Source organism: Apium graveolens, chromosome 4 (genome assembly GCF_009905375.1).
Source record: "Apium graveolens cultivar Ventura chromosome 4, ASM990537v1, whole genome shotgun sequence".
In the NCBI taxonomy this organism is placed as follows: domain Eukaryota; kingdom Viridiplantae; phylum Streptophyta; class Magnoliopsida; order Apiales; family Apiaceae; genus Apium; species Apium graveolens.
This window is the reverse complement of record NC_133650.1, coordinates 26,356,671-26,380,943: the sequence shown is the minus strand read 5'-3', so window position 1 is coordinate 26,380,943 and position 24,273 is coordinate 26,356,671. Positions and strand designations below refer to the sequence as shown.

Here is a 24,273-nt window from a genome sequence, read left to right as displayed (position 1 = left end):
CGATCTCCGAATCATTTAATAATTAAATAATAGGGTTCGAATACCTAAATATGACTTTAAAATAATTTATAATAATTACCGAGTCTTGAAAATAATTTAAAATAATATTTTAAAGTTCTAAACTATATTTCAAAATTTTTAAATTTATTTTTAAATAATTAAATCTAATTATTAAATCAATTAAAATTAATTAATAATTAATTAAATTAATTGATCAATTAATTATAAATTAATCAATTAATTAAAATAATCAAAAACTAATTAAAATTAATTAATAAAATAATTTCGATTTATTTTTGAATAAATAAATAATTAAAACAATTTTCTGGATTTAAAATAATTAAGTAACCATTTTCTGATTTTTCAATAATAAAATATCATTTTCAAAAATAAATAAAACAGAAATATGGTTTTTGTATGTTTTTTTGAAACTGTAGTATTAAAAATGGAATTTTCTGAAACTTGGGGAGTTAAATTGCAAAAACAACATTTCAGAAACGTTTCTGCACCAAAACGAATCAAAACCGGGTCAAAACCCCGGGTCAACCTGACCCGATCGGGTCGCCCCAGTCTGAAGAACACGATGGCCGGAGAAAGAATCCGGCGAGGCAATTCCTGACAGACACGGGGCTGCTGAACTCGATTAGTACGGGGTTATCATTCTAAACTCAGCCAGGAACACGTTGGAATCGTTTAAACCAGCAACTTACTGCCTGGACTCATATTCCGGTGAAACTCGAACCAAGCCCGACGAATATCCGACGAGCTTCGTTCATAGTCTTCCCGGATTCGATTGTAACATTAAAATACATATTTCGACTGAGAATCGAGCCAGGAACATAATCATGCTATCATAATCAGCTAATAACCCCTAGTCCAGAAATACCCAAATCGGAACATGAACCCTAAAATCGGGTTTATAAATTTACCAGTCGTTTAAATTATTTGATGGCATAAACAGAAAGAACATGAAAATCTGAACATTTTGGTTACTTATACTTCAAATTCTGAAGTCTGCATCACCCTCAAATTTGGGTTTGATTCTCAGAAATCTTCAAGAACACCAAGAACACATATTCAAGAAATTTTCAGAAATTAAAACCTTAATTTCTATATGATATTGAACTCTATTTTTGACATATAATATACCAAATTGACCAGAAAAACATGCTCTACAACATGAAAGCATCAAATCACATCAACAACATCAAGAACAAAAATTCATAATTTAATTATCAAATAATTCGAATATAAATAATTAAATAAGAAAATTACTGTGATTTCTGGAAGGAAACTGATGATTGATTCAGATAGAAAATTTCGAGAGCTTCATTTTGATATGCTGCACGCCCGAATCGGAGTTCGATAACGCCTTCGTTCGTGTGTTTGATTCTCGGGAACGTATCGGTTTTCTCGGGTTTTTCTCTGTATTTACGGTGTTTTAACTGGTTGCAAATGAATAAACGGAATAAACGAAATAAAAAAATAGGCTATTTATATTTATGGAATATTGGATCGTTCTGGATCATTTTGGATCATTTTGGATCGTTAAATTAGTTGCTTAGCCGCTAAGTAACTGCAATAACGATCCGATTCGATACCAAAATTGGATAATTATCAAAACCGGGCTTTTTATAAAACACCATATACGAACATAACGTAAAAATATCCCGTCTTTCGAGATTACGGGTTTTATTGATTACCGAAATAACTATCGTATCGAAAATATTGCGCCGGGCCGCGCACGGGTCAAACCGTAATCCGGATCGAAAAAGTCAAAACACGGAAAATGTCCGGAATTACCAGATTAGGTTAGGAAGGAGTTTTCGGAAGAGTTTCGGGTTGTAAAAACGCAAAACGGTTGAAGTTTGGAAGATTCCCGGCTTTATAAAATAATTTTATAATTATTCTGAAAATAATTAATAATTCATAAATCATTATAAAATCATATAACACTCCAAAAATTACCAGAAAAATACCACAATTATCTATATTTTATTCTGGACATATGAAAATTCAAATATTCAAATAATGTCACATATAACATTCAGATATCTATTCTACTTTTCAGATAATTCACCAAAAATTTACATAAAATCACATAAACAATTCCAAATAATAATAATAATATTTGAAAATATATGGGATATTACAATCTACCCCCCTTAACAGGATTCTGTCCTCAGAATCAGCCTAGGAAAACAAATGAGGATACTTGGATTGCATTTCGCTTTCCAACTCCCAAGTCGACTCTTCAACCTTGGGATTCCTCCACAAGACTCGCACTAAAGATACAGACTTATTCCTAAGTACTCTTTCTTTCTTATCTAAAATCTGCACTGGTTGCTCAACAAAAGATAAATCTGGTTGGATCTCGATTGGCTCGTATTCTATTACATGGTTCGAATCAGGCAAATAATGCTTCAACATTGACACGTGGAACACGTTGTGAATATGTTGCATGTGAGGGGGTAACGCTAATTCGTAAGCAACCTTTCCCACACGCTTCAAAATCTCAAAAGGGCCAACATAACGCGGACTCAGCTTTCCTTTCTTTCCAAATCTTGATAAACTTTTCCAAGGTGAAACTTTTAATAACACTGCCTCTCCAACTTCAAATTCCATATCTTTTCTGGTAGGATCAGCATATTTGCGTTGACGATCTTGAGCTGCTGTTAATCTTTTCCGAATGAGTTCTATTTTCTCCTTCGTCTGTTGGATCAATTCTGGACCCAAAATCTTTCTTTCACCAACTTCTTCCCAACATATTGGAGATCTGCATCTTCTACCGTACAAAGCTTCGTAAGGTGGCATTCCAATACTGGTATGATAGCTGTTGTTGTAGGAGAATTCAACTAATGGCAAATGCTCGTCCCAACTACCTTCAAAATCTAGTGCACATACCCTTAGCATATCTTCAATAGTCTGAATCGTTCTTTCACTTTGACCGTCTGTCTGCGGATGATACGCGGTACTCATGTTCAGCTTCGTTCCGAGACAATCTTGAAAACTTCTCCAAAATCTTGAGTTAAATCGAGGATCTCGGTCTGAAACTATGGATACTGGAACTCCGTGTCTTGTCACAATTTCTTTAAGATATAACCGTACTAATTTATCCATTGAGAATCTCTCGTTGATAGGAAGAAAATGCGCCGACTTCGTCAATCTGTCGATAATAACCCAAATAGCATCATGATTCGCCCTGGTCCTTTGTAATCCAACTACGAAATCCATCGCTATATGCTCCCATTTCCATTCTGGAATGTCCAATGGTTGTATCAGTCCACTGGGCCTTTGATGTTCCGCTTTGACTCGCTGGCAAGTATAACACTTACTTACCCATTCTGCAATTTCCTTCTTCATGCTTGGCCACCAAAAGTTTTCTCTTAAGTCTCTATACATCTTCGTACTCCCGGGATGAATTGAGTATCTGGAGTTGTGAGCGTCTCGAAGAATTTCATCTTTCAGCTCGGCTACATTGGGTATCCATATTCTGGAAGAAAATCTTAATATCCCTTTATCATCCTTTTGACTCCCTATTTCTTCTCCTGTCAAACTGTCTCGTTCATGGCTCATTACTTCTTCCTGACATCTTCTTATTTTCTCTAATAATTCTGGTTGAAAAGACATTGCACACAATACCTCTGTAGATATACTTGGAATACTAACCTCTATTTCCAGTTTCTCAAATTCCCTGATTAATTCCTCGGATGAAGTTATCATGTTCAATCTTTCTTTTCTGCTTAGCGCGTCGGCCACCACATTTGCTTTGCCTGGATGATAGTTAATAGTACAGTCGTAATCCTTGATTAGTTCTAGCCATCTCCTCTGTCTCATGTTCAATTCCTTCTGGGTAAAGATATATTTCAAACTCTTGTGGTCCGTGTAGATCTCGCACTTTTCCCCATAAAGATAATGCCTCCAAATCTTCAATGCAAATACTATAGCTGCCAATTCCAGATCATGCGTTGGATACTTCTCTTCGTGTGGTTTCAACTGTCTTGAAGCGTAGGCTATCACCTTGTCATGCTGCATCAAAACACATCCCAATCCTTTGTACGACGCATCACTGTAAATCACAAAATTTCCTTGTTCATCTGGCAAGACTAGCACTGGAGAAGATACTAATCTATTCTTTAATTCCTGGAAACTTTCTTCGCATTTCTCATCCCATTCAAATTTCTGATTCTTCCTGGTGAGCTTTGTCAATGGCGTAGCTATCTTCGCAATATCTTGCACGAATCTTCTATAGTAACCTGCCAGTCCCATGAAACTTCTTACTTCCGTTGGTGTTTTTGGCCTCTCCCAGTTGATTACGGCTTCAATCTTTGTTGGATCCACTTCCACTCCTTTATTGCTAATCACGTGCCCAAGAAATCGTACTTCTTTTAACCAAAATTCACACTTGGAAAACTTTGCGTATAACTTCTCATGTCGCAGTATCTCCAGAACTATCCTCAAATGCTCTACATGCTCCTCTTCTGTTTTAGAATAGATCAAGATGTCGTCTATAAACATGATCACGAATTTATCCAAATACTTCTTAAATACTCGATTCATTAGATCCATGAAAGCTGCTGGTGCGTTGGTTAATCCAAATGCCATCACTAGAAACTCATAATGTCCATATCTGGTTCTAAATGCGGTCTTCGGAATATCTTCAGGCTTGATCTTTAGTTGATGATATCCGGATCTTAAATCAATCTTAGAAAACCATACAGCACCTCGCAATTGGTCAAACAAATCATCGATCCTTGGTAACGGATACTTGTTCTTAATGGTTAGCTTATTCAGTTCTCGATAGTCGATACACAGTCGCATACTTCCGTCCTTCTTCTTGACAAACAGTACTGGTGCGCCCCATGGGGATACACTGGGTCTTATCACTCCTTTCTCTAAAAGATCTTGCAGCTGAGATGCCAATTCTTTCATTTCCACTGGTGCCATCCGGTATGGGGCTTTAGAAACTGGTTCTGTTCCGGTTGCTAGATCAATCGCAAATTCAATTTCTCTGTCGGGAGGTAATCCTGGTAGATCATCTGGGAAGACATCTGAAAATTCGTTGACAATTGGAATCGCTTCTAATGTTGGAACTTCCTTGCTGGTGTCTATCACATGGGCCAAATATGCTTCGCAATTCTGACGCAATAACTTCTTCACTTGAGCGATCGTTAAGAACTTCTTCTCTTGCTTATTTCCTCGGAATATCACCTTCTTCTTATTATCCAAGGTCTGAAGTCTCACTTTCCTATTCTTACAATCAATTTGGCCGTTATTTTCTGACAACCAATCCATTCCTAAAATAACATCAAATTCTCCCAACTTAAAAGGTATTAAGTCGGCATAGAAATGATGTCCTCCTATCTCAACATCGCACCTCGGGCACACTCGATCGACAAAAACTTGGTTCTTATTAGCTAACTCTATCGTTAACGCTGGTTCTAACAATTTAACTTCACAATGCAGTTTATCGACAAAACTTTGAGAAATAAATGACCTCGTAGCTCCAGAATCAAATAGAACTTTAACATCGACGGAGTTTACTGGAAGCGTACCTGCAACCACGTCAGAACTCTGAACAGCATCCTGCATAGTCATATTGAATGTTCTGGCTTTTGGCTGGTTCTTGACTGGTGGTCCTTCAATCCTTGGCACACCTTGAGATGATGATCCTGCAATCCTTGGAACATTTACACTTTGTACTTGCTCTTTGCAGTTGTTGGCATAATGTCCTGTCTTCCCACATCGGAAACACGTAACTTCTTGCATTTGATTGCGGCACTCATGGGCATGATGTCCTTTCATATTACACTTGTAACACACAGAATTAGCTTTACAAATCCCAGAATGTTTCCTGCCACAAAACTTGCAATCTGGCATTGGTGGACGATTGGACCTCTGCTGATTTGAATTCTGAAAACGATTGACCGGTCCTCCATTTCCTGATTGTGGTCTCTTGAATCCCACATTCCTATTACCCTGAAATCCTGGCCTTTTGTTGAAACGGCCCTGAAAATTACTTGACTGCTGACCTCCCTCTGAGGTTTCCATTTTCCTTTTCTTCCCATCCTTTCCTTTCTGTGACATATCACTCCTACTCTCAATCACCATTGCCTTCTGAACCACTGCCACATATGAAGTCAACTCAAACATGGCCACTCTGTTCTGAATCCAAAACTTCAATCCCTGTTCGAATCTTCTTGCTTTCTTTTCATCTGTATCAACCTGGTCTGGCACGAACCTTGCTAACTCAGTAAACTTAGCCTCGTACTCAGCCACAGTAAGATCACCCTGGGTCAGATTCAAGAACTTAATCTCCATTTGATTCTTCATATACCTCGGGAAATACTTCTCCAGGAACAACTCTGTGAATCTCTCCCAAGTTATAAACTCACCTCCTTCCAATGCTCGCGTAGATTCCCACCAATAGTTCGCCTCACCCTTCAGAAAATAACTTGCAAACTTGGTCTTCTGCTCAGTTCCTGCTCCGACTAATTCAAAAGCCTTTTCCATTTCCTTGAGCCATGCATTGGCTTCCACAGGATCAGCACTTCCCTTAAACTCAGGTGGCTTCACTGCTTGAAACTGCTTAAAAGTCACTACAGATGGTGCTGTTGCTTGCTGCTGTTGTTGCTGTTGTTGCTGTTGCGTAAGATGTAACATCTGCTGCTGCATCAGTCCCAGCATCTGGATAATCGCTGGATCTGTACGGCTCTCGGTACTACCCTCTCCTGAATTATTCCTTCTCTTTGGAGCCATTATTCTGGTAAGAAACAAGCAATATATATAATAATCTGTCAAGCATTGTGTCAAATATGTAGCAATTCCTTAGCATATTAAAATTCGCAAACACTATCTCTTCTCAAAATATCATAAACTTGCTACCATATTAACACAAGCGACATGATTATCACATAATCCTGCTTATTATCTCGAGAATAATAACATAAAGAAAATTTACTCCGAATTATCCAAACCTTTTAAATCCTTGCTCGAAATCTTAACTAACCCAACAAAATAGAAGGGCAATGACACAAGGCCTAAAACTAAACGCAAAACAGGAAACCTAAACAACTTAACTATAACCCAGCCCAATATCCTAAATTTAATCCTACAAAAGCTAAATATACGCGCCTATCTTATGTGATCTTCCTATGACTCATCTATGACAATCCTATGCCTGTTTCAGTGACCATAACCTGTAGCTCTGATACCAACCTGTAACGCCCTCCAAACCCGGGGTCTAGATTTGGGGGTCACTCGCCAATAAACTATAATAAAATGATCACAGCGGATTAATAAAATAAATACGACCCCTTGCATGCAACTGGATCGATTACAGGTTATAGTATGGAACAGGCACTGATACAAACCAATCTTTATTACAAACCATAGTCTAATTAATTTTACAACTTATTCAAATTTTATTACAAACCTTTAAACTATTCAAGCGTCCCAAACTATCTACCTGGAAGACACACCAAACTATTTACAAGCACTCGACTTCTGGTCAAACGTGGGACTCAAGCCTGCTCTGGCTTAGCTGAAATATTAAAATAATAAACAAGTATGAGCGAAAGAAATGCTCAGCAAGCAGTATAAAGTTTGTAAATGAACAACAATAACAATATCTGAGTAAAATCAGAAGCTGATATAAACTTTAAAGTTTAAGCGACAGTTTAATAATACACAATTATGCACTATGCTGTTTCTGATGATCAGTCATGAAGCAACACCGGTATCCCGCAGCCATACCGTAAATATAGGTATCGATATCCCGCAGCCATACCGTACCTATTGGATATCCATGAAGAAGGCATATATTCGCCTAGCAAGATATTACACTTTCGTATAATAACTCACGCTGGACCGGTGCCTCGGCCCCTTATGTTAACCAAGAATCAATTCACGAAACAATTTTTGATTAAAGGAGTCGAATCAATGGCATCCTTATCTATTCAACTCCCCATGTCACATGGTCCGGAGTTATCTCAACAACTGATGGCGAAATAACTAGAACAATTAGTTATTTGCTAATCTCAATTCAATATTCCACTGTATAGAGTGATTTATAGCGAAACACATAAAACGTTTAACTATTCTGAACTTAGAATAGTATGGAAATCGAAAGAATAAAGTTCAGAGTCAATATCAATTGAATGATAAATGAAGATAGAGGTACTTGCATAATATAATTCAAAATAAACGTCACCTGAACCATAAGTGAAGTTAGGGGTACTTGCCTGGTATGCTCATTAACCTCTTACTTTAACTCTGTTTCTATCTGCTGGCTACTATCTCCGTCTAATACTTGACTGCGCTCCTTGCTACTTGATTCTATAAACAAAAGGACTATCTTAATTGACAGATCTAAACTCAATCGACGTAACTATACGTCTTGACATCTACCCGATCGTTTATAACTAGCATGGCATTTTAAAAACTGTAACATACAACATGTATATCACGTATCACGTAATCATGGTATTCATATAACACGTACTCACATATTTTATGTAACACATAAGTCAAATCATTAAAAGGTACGTCTCAGTGCATTCAGAATGAAAATTAGGTCAATATTAGTATTTACCGATCAAATACCGACTTAAACTGATACACAAATCAAATGACATTGCAATACAAAGGAAATTAGGTCTCAAAAGTATTTTTATTAAAAGCGCAATATTTTTCTGAATCTGTACGCGTTCGTTTCGTATTAAACGGACGAACGGTTGATTTATTATGAATTTTTTTGAACATTTTTCGAAATAAAAACGATCTCCGAATCATTTAATAATTAAATAATAGGGTTCGAATACCTAAATATGACTTTAAAATAATTTATAATAATTACCGAGTCTTGAAAATAATTTAAAATAATATTTTAAAGTTCTAAACTATATTTCAAAATTTTTAAATTTATTTTTAAATAATTAAATCTAATTATTAAATCAATTAAAATTAATTAATAATTAATTAAATTAATTGATCAATTAATTATAAATTAATCAATTAATTAAAATAATCAAAAACTAATTAAAATTAATTAATAAAATAATTTCGATTTATTTTTGAATAAATAAATAATTAAAACAATTTTCTGGATTTAAAATAATTAAGTAACCATTTTCTGATTTTTTCAATAATAAAATATCATTTTCAAAAATAAATAAAACAGAAATATGGTTTTTGTATGTTTTTTTGAAACTGTAGTATTAAAAATGGAATTTTCTGAAACTTGGGGAGTTAAATTGCAAAAACAACATTTCAGAAACGTTTCTGCACCAAAACGAATCAAAACCGGGTCAAAACCCCGGGTCAACCTGACCCGATCGGGTCGCCCCAGTCTGAAGAACACGATGGCCGGAGAAAGAATCCGGCGAGGCAATTCCTGACAGACACGGGGCTGCTGAACTCGATTAGTACGGGGTTATCATTCTAAACTCAGCCAGGAACACGTTGGAATCGTTTAAACCAGCAACTTACTGCCTGGACTCATATTCCGGTGAAACTCGAACCAAGCCCGACGAATATCCGACGAGCTTCGTTCATAGTCTTCCCGGATTCGATTGTAACATTAAAATACATATTTCGACTGAGAATCGAGCCAGGAACATAATCATGCTATCATAATCAGCTAATAACCCCTAGTCCAGAAATACCCAAATCGGAACATGAACCCTAAAATCGGGTTTATAAATTTACCAGTCGTTTAAATTATTTGATGGCATAAACAGAAAGAACATGAAAATCTGAACATTTTGGTTACTTATACTTCAAATTCTGAAGTCTGCATCACCCTCAAATTTGGGTTTGATTCTCAGAAATCTTCAAGAACACCAAGAACACATATTCAAGAAATTTTCAGAAATTAAAACCTTAATTTCTATATGATATTGAACTCTATTTTTGACATATAATATACCAAATTGACCAGAAAAACATGCTCTACAACATGGAAGCATCAAATCACATCAACAACATCAAGAACAAAAATTCATAATTTAATTATCAAATAATTCGAATATAAATAATTAAATAAGAAAATTACTGTGATTTCTGGAAGGAAACTGATGATTGATTCAGATAGAAAATTTCGAGAGCTTCATTTTGATATGCTGCACGCCCGAATCGGAGTTCGATAACGCCTTCGTTCGTGTGTTTGATTCTCGGGAACGTATCGGTTTTCTCGGGTTTTTCTCTGTATTTACGGTGTTTTAACTGGTTGCAAATGAATAAACGGAATAAACGAAATAAAAAAATAGGCTATTTATATTTATGGAATATTGGATCGTTCTGGATCATTTTGGATCATTTTGGATCGTTAAATTAGTTGCTTAGCCGCTAAGTAACTGCAATAACGATCCGATTCGATACCAAAATTGGATAATTATCAAAACCGGGCTTTTTATAAAACACCATATACGAACATAACGTAAAAATATCCCGTCTTTCGAGATTACGGGTTTTATTGATTACCGAAATAACTATCGTATCGAAAATATTGCGCCGGGCCGCGCACGGGTCAAACCGTAATCCGGATCGAAAAAGTCAAAACACGGAAAATGTCCGGAATTACCAGATTAGGTTAGGAAGGAGTTTTCGGAAGAGTTTCGGGTTGTAAAAACGCAAAACGGTTGAAGTTTGGAAGATTCCCGGCTTTATAAAATAATTTTATAATTATTCTGAAAATAATTAATAATTCATAAATCATTATAAAATCATATAACACTCCAAAAATTACCAGAAAAATACCACAATTATCTATATTTTATTCTGGACATATGAAAATTCAAATATTCAAATAATGTCACATATAACATTCAGATATCTATTCTACTTTTCAGATAATTCACCAAAAATTTACATAAAATCACATAAACAATTCCAAATAATAATAATAATATTTGAAAATATATGGGATATTACAATGCCGGCCAAGCAAGGAAAGCTCCAGCCGAACTGGGAAGGGCCTTACAAAGTGAACGAAGTCGTTCGCCCTGGAACCTAAAGCTCGAAACATTATCAGGCGAACAAATTAAAAACACTTGGCATGCCAGTCGCCTTCGGAAATTTTATCAGTAAGAAATTTCTTATAAAGCTTGTATTTCAATTATATGGGAAGAATGTAAGCAGTCTGATTAAATAAAGATGCATTTCCTGTCAAAATTTCTTTATTTATACATGATGCGGCCGACCGAGTATTATCTGAGGGCGATCCCGAAGAAGATAAACCCTTCGGCCGCCGCCATTGTCTAATTTGTTAACTGAAAAGACACAAGGGGAAATCACCCAAAAATCGAACATCATTACACTATATTGGCAACTTGGAATTGGTAAACACGAATTAAGGGCCTTAAGGGGCAATCCTAGAATAACGCCCTATCATTCGTCTTAACTTAATTATTTATTATTAATGAGGCCCAAGGAATCCCTGTCCCGAGGCGATCAAAGGAAGGACATGGTTCTTCGGCCTAGATAATGAAACAATTAATCCGACCAGGTTTAGGGGCGATCCCGAAGATGACCGCCGATCTAGGGGCGATCATAAAAAGATCAGCGCCCATGTTCCCTCGCCTGAATTAAGAAGGGATTAACAGCCCGAACCAACCTTCGACCTTCAACCCTTGGGGCCGTAAGGGATAGTGAGGAAGCAAAAAATTAAAATCATTATTAAAATCGTTAAGGCAAATGAATAAGCCGAAGATACGATTCATTTTATTCAATTCGATAAGATCGTTGAGGCGAATGAAGCCAGAGAGGCGATTCATTTCATTATTAAAATCGTTAAGGCAAATGAATAAGCCGAAGATACGATGCATTTTGATAAGATCGTTGAGGCGAATGAAGCCAGAGATGCGATTCAAATCATTATTAAAATCATTAAGGCAAATGAATAAGCCGAAGATATGATTCATTTTATTCAATTCGATAAGATCGTTGAGGCGAATGAAGCCAGAGAGGCGATTCATTTTATTATTAAAATCGTTAAGGCAAATGAATAAGCCGAAGATACGATTCATTTTGTTCAATTCGATAAGATCGTTGAGGCGAATGAAGCCAGAGATGCGATTCATTTTATTATTAAAATTGTTGAGGCAGAATAAGCCGAAGATACGATTCATTTTTAAGGCGAACAATTAAATGCAGTCGGACAATGCTGATGAAAAAAAGATGCATTAAAATATAATACCCCGAAGGCTAGTTAAATTACAAAGAGTACCAACTACTACCAATTACAAAGAGTACCGATTACAAAAAATAGAAATACAGGAAGACGAACGAAGAATGCCGCTGCAAGAGTTGGGTAAGACCATGGAAACACCAATGGCAAACTTCGCAACAAGATCATCTTCAGTCATGTCAAGCACCTCAGTGCTGAAGGTTTAGGCTTGAGGGTCTTCATCCGAGAGCTCTTCGTCTTCGCCGGAGGAGACAGGAGGGACTTCGACTGCTGGACGACCGATAGGATCTTCCAAACTATCGTCCAGCAACTGCTTATAGTCCCAGTTCAGGCTATGGGCCTTCTCCAGGACATAATCAGCGCCGAACTAGAGACAGCGCTCCTCAGTCCGGTCCAGCTGCTTCGACCTTCAACCCTTGGGGCCGTAAGGGGTAGTGAGGCAACAAAAAATTAAAATCATTATTAAAATCGTTAAGGCAAATGAATAAGCCGAAGATACGATTCATTTTATTCAATTCGATAAGATCGTTGAGGCGAATGAAGCCATAGAGGCGATTCATTTCATTATTAAAATCGTTAAGGCAAATGAATAAGCCGAAGATACGATGCATTTTGATAAGATCGTTGAGGCGAATGAAGCCAGAGATGCGATTCAAATCATTATTAAAATCGATAAGGCAAATGAATAAGCCGGAGATATGATTCATTTTATTCAATTCGATAAGATCATTGAGGCGAATGAAGCCAGAGAGGCGATTCATTTTATTATTAAAATCGTTAAGGCAAATGAATAAGCCGAAGATACGATTCATTTTGTTCAATTCGATAAGATCGTTGAGGCGAATGAAGCCAGAGATGCGATTCATTTTATTATTAAAATTGTTGAGGCAGAATAAGCCGAACATACGATTCATTTTTAAGGCGAACAATTAAATGCAGTCGGACAATGCTGATGAAAAAAAGATGTATTAAAATATAATACTTCGAAGGCTAGTTAAATTAGAAAGAGTACCAACTACTACCAATTACAAAGAGTACCGATTACAAAAAATAGAAATACAGGAAGACGAATGAAGAATGACGCTGCAAGAGTTGGGTAAGACCATGGAAACACCAGTGGCAAACTTCGCAACAAGATCATCTTCAGTCATGTCAAGCACCTCAGTGTTGAAGGTTTAGGCTTGAGGGTCTTCATCCAAGAGCTCTTCGTCTTCGCCGGAGGAGACAGGAGGGACTTCGACTGCTGGATGACCGATAAGATCTTCCAAGCTATCGTCCAGCAACTGCTTATAGTCCCAGTTCAGGCCATGGGCCTTCTCCAGGACATAATCAGCGCTGAACTGGAAATATCGGTCCTCAGTCCGGTCCAGCTGCTTCTGCTTCTTTCGAAGCTCCTTTCGGGACCTCTTCAGCTGGACGTTTCGATGGGAGATCCTCCGGTTCGCCCTCTCCAACTCGATCTCCAGCCGGGATCTATCCTTCTTCAGCTCAGCGGCTTCGACCTCGTTCTGGGCTTTCACCCTCACGAGCTCCTCCTCGGCCGCCGCAGCCCTCCTCTCCAACTCCTTCACCTCGGGCATGCGAGTCTCCATATCCTTAACCTTGTCCTCCACGGCTGCGGCCCAAGGGGCAGCCTACAAAGAGACGACAAAAATATTACTAAAGGATGCCGAAAGGAAAAAAGTGGAAGAAAAATAAAAGGTTAAAAACATACCAAGGACAGGAAGGACAGAAGCTCCGTGCAGGCTTCGGTAGCAGAAGTCGAGGCAAAAGTCGGGAGATCGACCGGGAGCTGAAGACCATGGCAGAGGTCCGAAGCCACCTCCTTCGTGGACTGCCAAGCAGGGTACACCGTATGGTCGGACGTAAGCACGCCCCACCCCGGGAGATAAGAACGCACTATCCCCTCCTTGCTCCGGGTCCTCTCGGAAGGGTTCCCCTCTCCCATGTACTCCAGATCGTCCCCCTTCTCGGCCTCAGAAGCCACTCGAGATTGACGGGGCGACGAAGGCTTCTCGGTCGGGGCCCTTTCACCCGTGCCCTCAGATGAATCGGGCGTAGCCCCCTTGTCGGCAGCCTTCTTCGCCACTTCTTCGGCCGCCCTTTTCTCGGCCGCCCTGGCCTTCTTTCTCTCGATCAGGGCCTCCCTTGAAGACACTGAAATAAGAAGGGAAAACAAGTCAGTCCAAGCATATATATAGTCGAATGCATAAAAAGAAATGGAATTACAAGCGTGGGGACAACACTAAAAGACCAAGGAAGAAGTTTTGTTACCCCCACCCCACAAGCTGAAGAGCCAATCCTTGTCCCGAAACTCTCCGGGACCCAACTTCTTCACATTGACGTCCACCAACGCCGTGTAACTATCCTTCTCCTCCAAGGTCAAGCTCGGCATGAGAAGTAGAGCGGGGTTTACGTCCCGCCAAACCGACATGGCCGCCAACCCCGGGCCACTCACATAGCACCAATGTGTGTGAGTGGACTTATTGTTCGAATTGGTCGCCGTCCAATCGGGTCGCCCTGCCCGACGGGCGATGGTGTAAAAACCCGCACTCTTCGGATTCCTCCTAAAATCGTAATAGTACTAGAATAGGCGAGTGCTGGGTGCGATCCCGGCGTGAAGACACCTGTTCTGGAAACAGTTGATGTGGATGAACCCGTTCGGATCCATCTGCCCGAGGGTGATACCCATCTGGAAGAAGAGGTGCTTGATCAGCTTCAACGGCGGCACCCTCAAGCCGCCTTTGAAGGCCGCCTCTGAAATCCCTACGGCGCAGCCTCCATATCCATCCGGCACCCCGGGAGTGTCGAAGATCCTCTCGCCTTCCCTCGGCGCATACAGCCAACAAAGTCCTCGGGGAACCGAATAATCATCGTACATCTGAACGACGCGCCCTTTCGTCAGTTCAGATCTATTATTGGCTGCGGGATAGTCGGCAGCCGAACCATATAGGGCCCGTCCCGTCCGCTCGGGGCGAATGGAAGACATTCCCACCAAGCTGTTGGATAAGGGGTCCCAAGAATCCGGGGGGCGTTCTGCTCGGTCCGTGTCCCTGTATCAGGAACAGAGAGACATTAGTCCATGTACTCGAATTAGCAGATAAAAGAAAAAATAATACCCCGAGTACACGTCCCAGGACCGAACGAACCAGAACCCCGGAGGCTGTTTCCGAAGGCTGCTCCCGAGCCAAGCCCACCCGAAGGATGTTCTTGCCTACAGAGCCTTACGCAAACATCGCTCCAGACCACCTGTTTAAGCCCTGGGTCGGCTCCCGAAGGATGTTCTAAAACCAAGAAATCCCGAAGAACGTTCTTGGTCATAAAACACCTCGCATGCCATCTTTAAATCCTTGAGGCCTCCTCAGAATTGGTAAAACCCAGAAACCTATGTTACCTACCCAAAAACCCCAGAAAAACACAATAGCACACACAAAAACCCAGAAAATCCCCATAAACCCAGAACCAAAGTTCGCATGCAAACTCTATAAAACACGGGAAACTAACATGCAAACTTAAAACTGGAAAACAAGAAGAGAAACTTACTTATTTGAAGGTGCTCTTGGATTGAAATGGGATGATTTGGGAAGACAGAGTTGCTGTTGCCCGTGATTGAGAGATTCTCCGCGATTTGTCACTATGTGTGGAGAAGCTAAAGTGATAAAAAGGAAATGAAACCTACAAATGGGCTTATATAGGCGCCTAAAGTTAATTTAGAGAAGCGACGTTTGGGGTTTTTTGAAATGGGCGTCCCAGATCAAGACGGCTAGCATTCAACGGCAGAGATTGAGTCATGAAACGATGTGCCACCAGCTGTCATCAATGCACTGCAAGTCCCCATAAGCTTGCCACGTGTACGACCGAAGATTGAGGCGGGACTGAAGCGATCGCCCTAGGGTTCCTTCATCCCCATATGGGCCGAGACCGGTGTCCGTCGGCCGGCCCGAAGGCCCAGCCGAAGGACAGGGACATGTTGGTTATAGGCCCAATAAGGCCCATTGAACGAAGGCCCATTAAGCGATTGTGCTACTGGGCCGAAGGACCTCCAGGCCCGCGCCGCCGAGGCCCATGGAAGCAGCCCAGGCCGAGGCCTGCTACTCGCGGACCGTTGGACAATGCAAGGGACATAACACCCCCTTTTCACTCCCTCATTAATGGTTGGTAACGGAAGAACATTCATGGCATGATTGGGTATAAAAACCCTTGTGAAGTAAGATAAAACAGACACACTCTCAACACTTTCTGCTCTTGTATTACTACCCTAATTTTACAGCCAGATTCTGATTCTCACGCCGGAGTTGAATCGGGGGTCCAAACCCTCGCATTCTCTTCACTTTCAGGTACGGCCGAAGCCTTCTTCAACCCAGCCGAAGCCTATTCATACTACCGAAATGATCTGGGCGTAACAGTGTGGTTTTTGAAGATGCCTTGCTGGTTGTTCCTGAGCTTTTGCTTATTGTATAAATAACTTTGAAGTTGAAAAATGTTTGTATTTCAGTTGAGATTATTATACGTATAGTTACCTCATATTTGTTTAGGAGATGCAAAAAGTCTAGATTTTTTGGCTTAAAAATCATTACACCTATACTAAAGTTTTAGAATAGATGGTAATAAATTGATTGCTAGGTACAAATACAATGATATTTTGTTGGAACATAATTAAGAGTTTCTTAGCAGTAACAAAAACAAAAGCTTGGAACCAGATTATCACAATACTTATAGTGGTCTTCAAACGCGTCGGGGTGGTTGTGGTTGTCTACGCCTGCCACTTCCTGTAGATTTACTGTCCACAAAATTCCGCAGTGAAGGTGATTGAGTAAGACCATACGGAGCCACATCTGTGATTCCTTTTTTCTGTAGCATTGTTCGTCTTGCCATATAACCTCTTAGCCAAGGTGTTAAGTCTTCATTGATCTTGATCATTAAGAAGAATATGATGCGGTAAATTACAATCATAGAAAATATTACACTGAGGTTGACCCATTTTGATCGATGCACATTTATTTGGAAAAAATATTCCAGAACATACTCCCCTGGAATTTTTGGTAGATCAGGCGTCTGGTTGTCGAATAATAGTCCCTTTAGATCGTTCTGGTACTGTCCCTGTACAACAGCAGAAATTTGTATGATGTGTTAGTTCAATTTTGTACCATTATATATTACTAGTTCCGTCTTCAAACAAAAACCTATAATCATAGTTTTTCAATACATAGAAATGTTAGTTTGAAAGGACTGCAATTCTGAGACGAGGTAAGTACGTCATTACCTGAAGAGCCCAGAAGTGAAAACTTATATAAGACATTGGATATCTCCAAACTGGCTTCGGAATGTCATTTGGAAGTCTGAAGTATCCAGATACTAGCATGAAGATTCCCTAATTTCAGAAGAAAAATATTAAACTTGTCATTAACTCCTTTTACGTAATTTATAAATGTTAATATTTTATTTTTCTAGTGAGAAAAAAACTACCTGGATTCCTGCACCTGTGATAATACCCATGAGGAAGTTTGGAACGATGCTTGCAATAGCCATCATGAGACTCTCGACGACAGTGACACTTGCGTAGAGGCACAGTACAAAGAACAGATAATGAGTGAATCCAGAATGCAGATGGACCATGTAATAGCAAATGGTTCCAGATATAAATGTAATCAATATAATAAATGGCATTGCCGATACAGTGTTGCTGATCACAAATGCAGCCACCCCATAGTGCCCATTCATTCTTTCTCTTTGAAACACCTGTTTTAAGTATAAAGTGTCAACATCAAAACAGATCACTAAATTTGCGCATCAAGGTTCTGTGATAAAAACACTATAATATGACAATGGTCACCTTCATATCTTCAACAAAAGATGGAAACCCGCCGATGGACATGAATGTGACAAATCCAAACACAAAAGAGGCACAAGCTCCTCTTGCCTGAATGAACACATCAGTAAAGAAGATTAAACATGTGAAACCTTTAAAACAAATAGAATCATGATGGACATGCAAAAACCTGCAAACAGTAAATAGAAAAAGATATACCAGAATGGCAGTGTAACTAGTCCCGACATTCAAATAAATTGTCCCTATGCAGATCGTGACCACAACATAGATCACTAGCCTCAGCCAGTAATAACCAAAGTCCCGGGACATATTGACAAATGAACGCTTGGTTAGTGTAAACGCCTGCATAGAGAAACTAGCATGACTGCCTCCTGAATCTAGCACGGTCCCTTTCTGTGCAACAGAAACAAAGATATTTAATTATTTAGATAATCATCTTTCTTGTCCTGCATATACACTTGTGAACAAAATTAACTCAATGAAAAAGGACATCTACAAGTTTAGACATCTCCTCGACTTTTTCTCTTGCTGAATAAGAGAACTGAGATGAACGGTAGAATTCTGTAAGCTTTCGAATAGCTTCAGCTGTGGTCGTCTTGTCCAAAGGATCATCAGTTCCCTCAAACTGATTATAAGTAACCATAGATCAAAAAATATATTTATGTCAGTTTTCCAAATACATGTAGGTGGTTGAAATGAAATAAACTCCTAAATATTATCACAGGGACATATTAGCATGGCAACACTCCCAAAACCAGACAGTCATAATCATCATTAGGCAACTTAGTAAGAGAACTGGTCAACGTACGAGATTAAAAGGGGTTTAAGTAAAAATCAGTACCCTGAGTTTCATGGATCCTTTAAGGGTAGCCTTAACTTTGTCGAAATCAGAATTGATGCACCTCAGAAAATGATCAGACGGGTTTCTCAGAGCAGGACAGGGAAAACCAGCTTGTGCAAAGAACTGCAGCATACACACACAATTATCAAACAGTTCATCTTTATGAAATAGTATATGACTTAAGAAAGTTCAAATAATTAATACATGTAAAATCCAGAAGAAGTAACAGCAAAATTGAAATCAAGACTTGCCTCATAAGCTTCTGAAGCCTGGCCGAAATATACAGTCTTTCCGCTGGAAAGCAAGTACAGGCGATCAAAAAGCTCGAACACTTCACTACTTGGCTGATGAATAGAGGCTATGACAGTCCGTCCATCTCTTGATAGAGATCGTAAAGTCTGAGTCACAAAAAATGCCGAAGCACTGCCAACCACAAGTAATCAATAACATTTGAGATGCATTATGCATACAATAAAAAAGTTCCTAATCCACGAGTATCAATGTATCATAGACAAAGAATTATGAAGTCAAAAAAGATTAAAAGACTCTTGAAGAAGAGACCCTTACCTATCAAGTCCACTTGTTGGCTCATCAAGAAAGAGCAATCGAGGCCTCATGAGGATTTCAATAGCAATGCTAACTCTCCTCTTCTCACCTCCGCTTATCCCGCGCAAGTGCCAGTTTCCAATAACAGTATCTGCACAATCTTGAAGTCCCATCTCTACAATAGTACTTTCAACCAATGATCGTTTTTCATCCCAAGGCATTTTATCAGGCAGACGAAGCCTAGCTGAATATGAGATTGTTTCATGAACCGTAAGAGTACCAATCAAGTTATCATCTTGAGTCACATAGGCCTGATGGTTTAAAAATAAAATCCTTAGATACTTAAAGAAAGAAGAGTAAAACAAACATTACAGCTTCTGATGATGTATAAATTTACAAAGATAAGTCATAAAAGAAACACAATATGACAAATTATTCTTATATATATAGTACAATACGCATTTTTTTGCAATCAAACAAAACATATAAAGACAATTTAACTAGAACAAAATCAGAAAAACCTGCGGATACACTTTTTGCATCTAAAAAAGTTGTTTCTATATTCAAATATTATCATCAAAGCCTATCTATCAATGACTTTCTCGAATATAATATAAATATAATCTGTCCCGGCCAAAATGCATAAGCAACGTAAAAAGTCTATATATATAGTCAAATAAGTGACGAACACACAAAAAAAAAACAGGCAAGAGAAGATGAAGAATACTCACAGCAGTTCCGAAAGATAGCTTCTGCTTACGACCATTAAGATAAATATCTCCAGAAAGAAAAGCATTGGCCGCAAGGCGACTAGCCAGAGAATCTAACAGAGTAGATTTGCCTGAACCAGAAGGTCCCATAAGAGCTGTAAAAGTTCCAGGGTCTGCGTAACCAGTAAGACCTTGTAAAACATTTTGAGTGTCACCATTACCAAGAGTAACCATTACGGTTAGGTCTTTCCAGGCTAATCTCGCAGAAACATCTCCAATGAACTCTGTATTTGTTTTTTCTTTCCAAAGTGTTTCACTTAGCGGACTCAATCCTCCCACCACCATTCCATTCCCTTGTGGCCTATGTGCTTCTATTTCCATCATTACATCATTTGTTGAGTTTGACATGATTGATTTTCTCTTATGATCTCACTTACATCAAATAAATGTACCACTCTTTACCAAAATCTTTTAAGGAATGAAAATAATGATCTTTGTGAAGGGGAAAAAATGGGAAATGTATGCGAAATGAAGATATTATGAATTTGACTAGAAGTTATGTGTTAAGGAATGATGATGATACAAACACATTTTATATGTGCAAGTACAGAAATAGCATGCAAAAGAGATCAAAGCTTAGTGTCGGGATTGATTAGGGTAAACAGGATCAAGACACTACTAGCTATACAAACATTGGTCTTCTTAAATTCCATCCACTCTCATTAAAAACCATTATCTAGGTGAAGTGTTGCAATTGGTGAAGATAAAGGGCAAGACTGTGATATTTTCATTGCATTGGGGTGTTGAGGCATTTAGTACGTTTTGTTGGCAGTTGCCTGTGGGATTCCAACATTTATTATAAACCCACCCCTCACTTATCCTCCTCTACAACTTCACTATTTAATCAAAACATTTCTAAATAATATTTATTTTGAAGATTATTCTATACAAAAAAATAGCATTCTTGTTTTTTTTGGACAATTACGAAAATTGAAAAAAGATAGTATGATTTTGTATTGGGCTTTTGAAAAATATTCAATTTCAAAAATATTTTTGTAAAAATACTATTAATTTTTTAAAAATTTACAAAAATAATTTTTTATTTACAAAAATAATTTTTTCAATTTTTTTTACAAAAATACGATTTTTTACGACTCGACGCCACTAAATTCAACTTCAACGAGTTTGTGCAACTTAAAATGCAACAAAAAAACTATATACAACTATTTGCATATTTTATTAATTTTGGTTACAATTTATTTTTCCAAATATTTTCAGAAAATGATAAAATAACAACAAAACTTTAAAAATTTGTATTTTTGATGATTTCTCTTTTATATTAAACTTGTATGATGTATCTTTTAAAACATAATTCCTTAAAAAAAAATTAAGATTAGCCATTCTTTTATGGGTGAGCGGCAATGTTCCCATTTATCATCTAGAATGTTTTGGTTTAGATTCTATCTTTTATCGAATATTTATGTTAAAAATATACTAATGAGTATCTTTAAATATAATAAAAAAATTAGCAATTCTTTTATTAAACAATATAAACTATTAAACATATTAAATTTATGATTGAATATATCTTTGTACAAAACTATTTTTTTTTGAAAACAAATCAAACTTCCATTAACCTGAAACATCATACACCAAAGTCTCCATCAATTGAACAGGAGGAGACCAAAATATGTTTTGACAATCTGGCAAACAAGGGTACCTAGCTACTAGATGAGCTACTTTATTTGCCTGTCTTTTAACAAAAGAGATTGATAGATCGTCTCTAGATTGAAAATAAGCTCGACAATCATCAAACAAATGCCCCACTTCAAGAAGATTTTCACTCCGATTGCAAATCGCATTGACTGAGACAAGCGAATCAGACTCGACCTCGACCTTGTTGAACTGCAACTCCACAATCCATTTAAGACTCTCAAGGATGGCTGTTGCTTCTGCCTCCAAAACCGTCCCAGACCGAGCAATCCGCATAACCTTTCCCACCACAAAATTCCCACCATGATCTCTGATAACAAGACCAACAGAGAAGTCCGCAGCTTCAACACGCACAGAGGCATCCACATTGAGCTTCAAACAGCCACTATCAGGAGGTTTCCACTTCTGAGAACAATGATCACTACTACCAGACTCAGTGTCTTGTTTGCTACATCTAATAACGATGGCATTTTTCCATTCTGCAAAAAAATTGTTGCTCCAGTCCATAGCTAAAACATGCCCAACAACCTTCTGCTCCCAGACCTTTTTATTTCGAAAAAACCATACACCCCACAAGACTTTAGCAATCCTTATTACTTCATCCTCACTAGCATTGTTGATCTTATATAGAAGCCAGCTCGAAACATCCTCCACCTGGGACATGTCATACACCCCACCAGTATAATGCCAACATTGATTAGCAAAAACACAGTCAAAGAAAACATGACCTAAATGCTCAATGTCAATCCCACACATCGGACAAATAATAGGAACAACAACTCCCTTCAGCCTCAGCCTGTTTCGAACTGGGATATTATTTCGACAAAACCTCCACATAAACACCTTCACCTTGTGAGGTATCGATAGCCTCCAAAGCTTACCCCATCCTACAGATTGAGAAACCCTATGCACTCCCACATTCCTATTATGCCAAAGATGGTAACCTGTTTTAACATTGTACTTCCCATTCGATGTTTTACACCATGCCAGCCTATCACTAACATCGTTTTGCGGAACTTGAACATCCAGAATATGGTTTGCATCTGTATTGCTAAAATTTGCTCGAACTTTACCACTATCCCAAATTTTCGTACCTGGAATAAACAGCTTCGACACTGTAGCATTACCCACCTCGTTACTGACAGACGAGTCAACACAGAAACCAGGTTTTTGCTTTAGCCATGGATCCTTATTCGCTTGAATAGATTTACCATCTCCTACAATCCACCTGAACCCCTCCTTAAGCTCTTCCTTGGCAGTGAGAATACCCGACCAAATAAAGCTCGCCCCAGGACTCCCACCTGCATTAAGCAAGTTTGAATTTGGATAATAACGCGCCTTGAACAACCTGGCCACCAATGATAACGGATTAGACATGAAATTCCAACAAAGTTTCCCTATCATAGCAATATTAAAACCGTACAAACTTCGAAACCCCAGACCTCCTTTACTCTTAGCCATACTCATACCATCCCAAGCTAACCAATTAAGACCCCTTCTATCCCCAGACCCCGAATTCCACCAAAATTTATTCAACATACGCTCCATTTCCTGACAGAGCGATTTGGGCAACAAAAAACATGACATACAATAGGAAGGGATAGATTGCGCGACATTCTTGATCAGCACCACTTTCCCCGCACGAGAGATAGGCTTAGCTTGCCAACCCTGCACCCTCTTCCACACTTTCTCCTTTACAAAACTAAACACCCGTTTTTTAGAACGCCCTACCAACGAAGGCAAACCCAAATACTTACCTTCTCTAATATCATTATGCACTTCCAGCACCTCTGAGATGCCACTTCGGGTTTCCTGGCTGACATTAGCACTGAAAAATACCCCAGATTTTTGATAATTGACCGACTGTCCAGAAGCCTTCTCATACTCATTCAACAGCGTCTTAACCGTATTAGCCTCCTCAATATCAGCACGAAAAAACAAGAAACTATCGTCCGCAAACAATAAATGGGTGACTATAGGAGCAGCTGGAGATATTTGAGCACCATGGATACGACCAGCAGCAGCTGCACTACTGAGGGAGTTAGATAAACCTTCCACACAAAGGATAAACAGATACGGGGACAATGGGTCTCCTTGACGAATTCCACGAGACGGAAAGATTGGACCTATAGCATCCCCATTTAGACAAAAATTATACGAAACTGTCGTAACACACATCATAATCCAATCAATCCATTTGCTACAAAAACCCAGTTGCTGCAGTCTCCTCTTCAAAAATGCCCAGTCCACTCTATCATACGCCTTGCTTATATCTAATTTCAAAGCCACCTCTCCCTCTCTACCCCTTCTTTTCGTGTTCATATGGTGAATGATCTCAAAAGCCACTAGAACATTATCAGAAATGCTCCTCCCAGGAACAAACGCTGACTGATACTCCGAAATCAAACCAGGTAAAACAGTCTTCAAGCGATTCGCAAGCACTTTA

General features: G+C 38.7%; 1 protein-coding gene across 2 annotated transcripts; it reads right to left on the bottom strand.

Moving 5' to 3' along the window:
• Positions 1-16,799: 16,799 nt before the first annotated feature.
• LOC141717911 (ABC transporter G family member 11-like) lies at positions 16,800-20,886 on the bottom strand. 2 transcript variants are annotated; one of them, XM_074520162.1, is made up of 10 exons: positions 20,136-20,884; positions 19,426-19,715; positions 19,110-19,281; positions 18,859-18,981; positions 18,514-18,642; positions 18,216-18,410; positions 18,021-18,107; positions 17,654-17,926; positions 17,451-17,558; positions 16,800-17,287 (listed from the first exon to the last, which is right to left on the bottom strand). In XM_074520162.1, exons 1-10 carry the CDS (start codon positions 20,520-20,522, stop codon positions 16,913-16,915), a joined length of 2,139 nt encoding a protein of 712 aa, XP_074376263.1. In that variant the 5' UTR covers positions 20,523-20,884; the 3' UTR covers positions 16,800-16,912. The 2 variants fall into 2 exon arrangements, with proteins under 2 accessions (XP_074376263.1, XP_074376264.1); XM_074520163.1 differs by lacking the exon at positions 18,514-18,642 and having other exon boundaries at positions 20,136-20,886.
• Between the last annotated feature and the right edge of the window lie 3,387 nt (positions 20,887-24,273).

Bases quoted from the DNA above. Each gene is read 5' to 3' on its own strand.
- LOC141717911 (XM_074520162.1), bottom strand. From the start codon at position 20,522: ATGTCAAACTCAACAAATGATGTAATGATGGAAATAGAAGCACATAGG. The intron at 18,411-18,513 runs GTAGATGTCCTT...TCTGTTGCACAG, and splicing joins TCGAGGAGATGTCTAAACTT to AAAGGGACCGTGCTAGATTC. The intron at 17,927-18,020 runs GTGACCATTGTC...TACTTAAAACAG, and splicing joins CTTTTGTTGAAGATATGAAG to GTGTTTCAAAGAGAAAGAAT.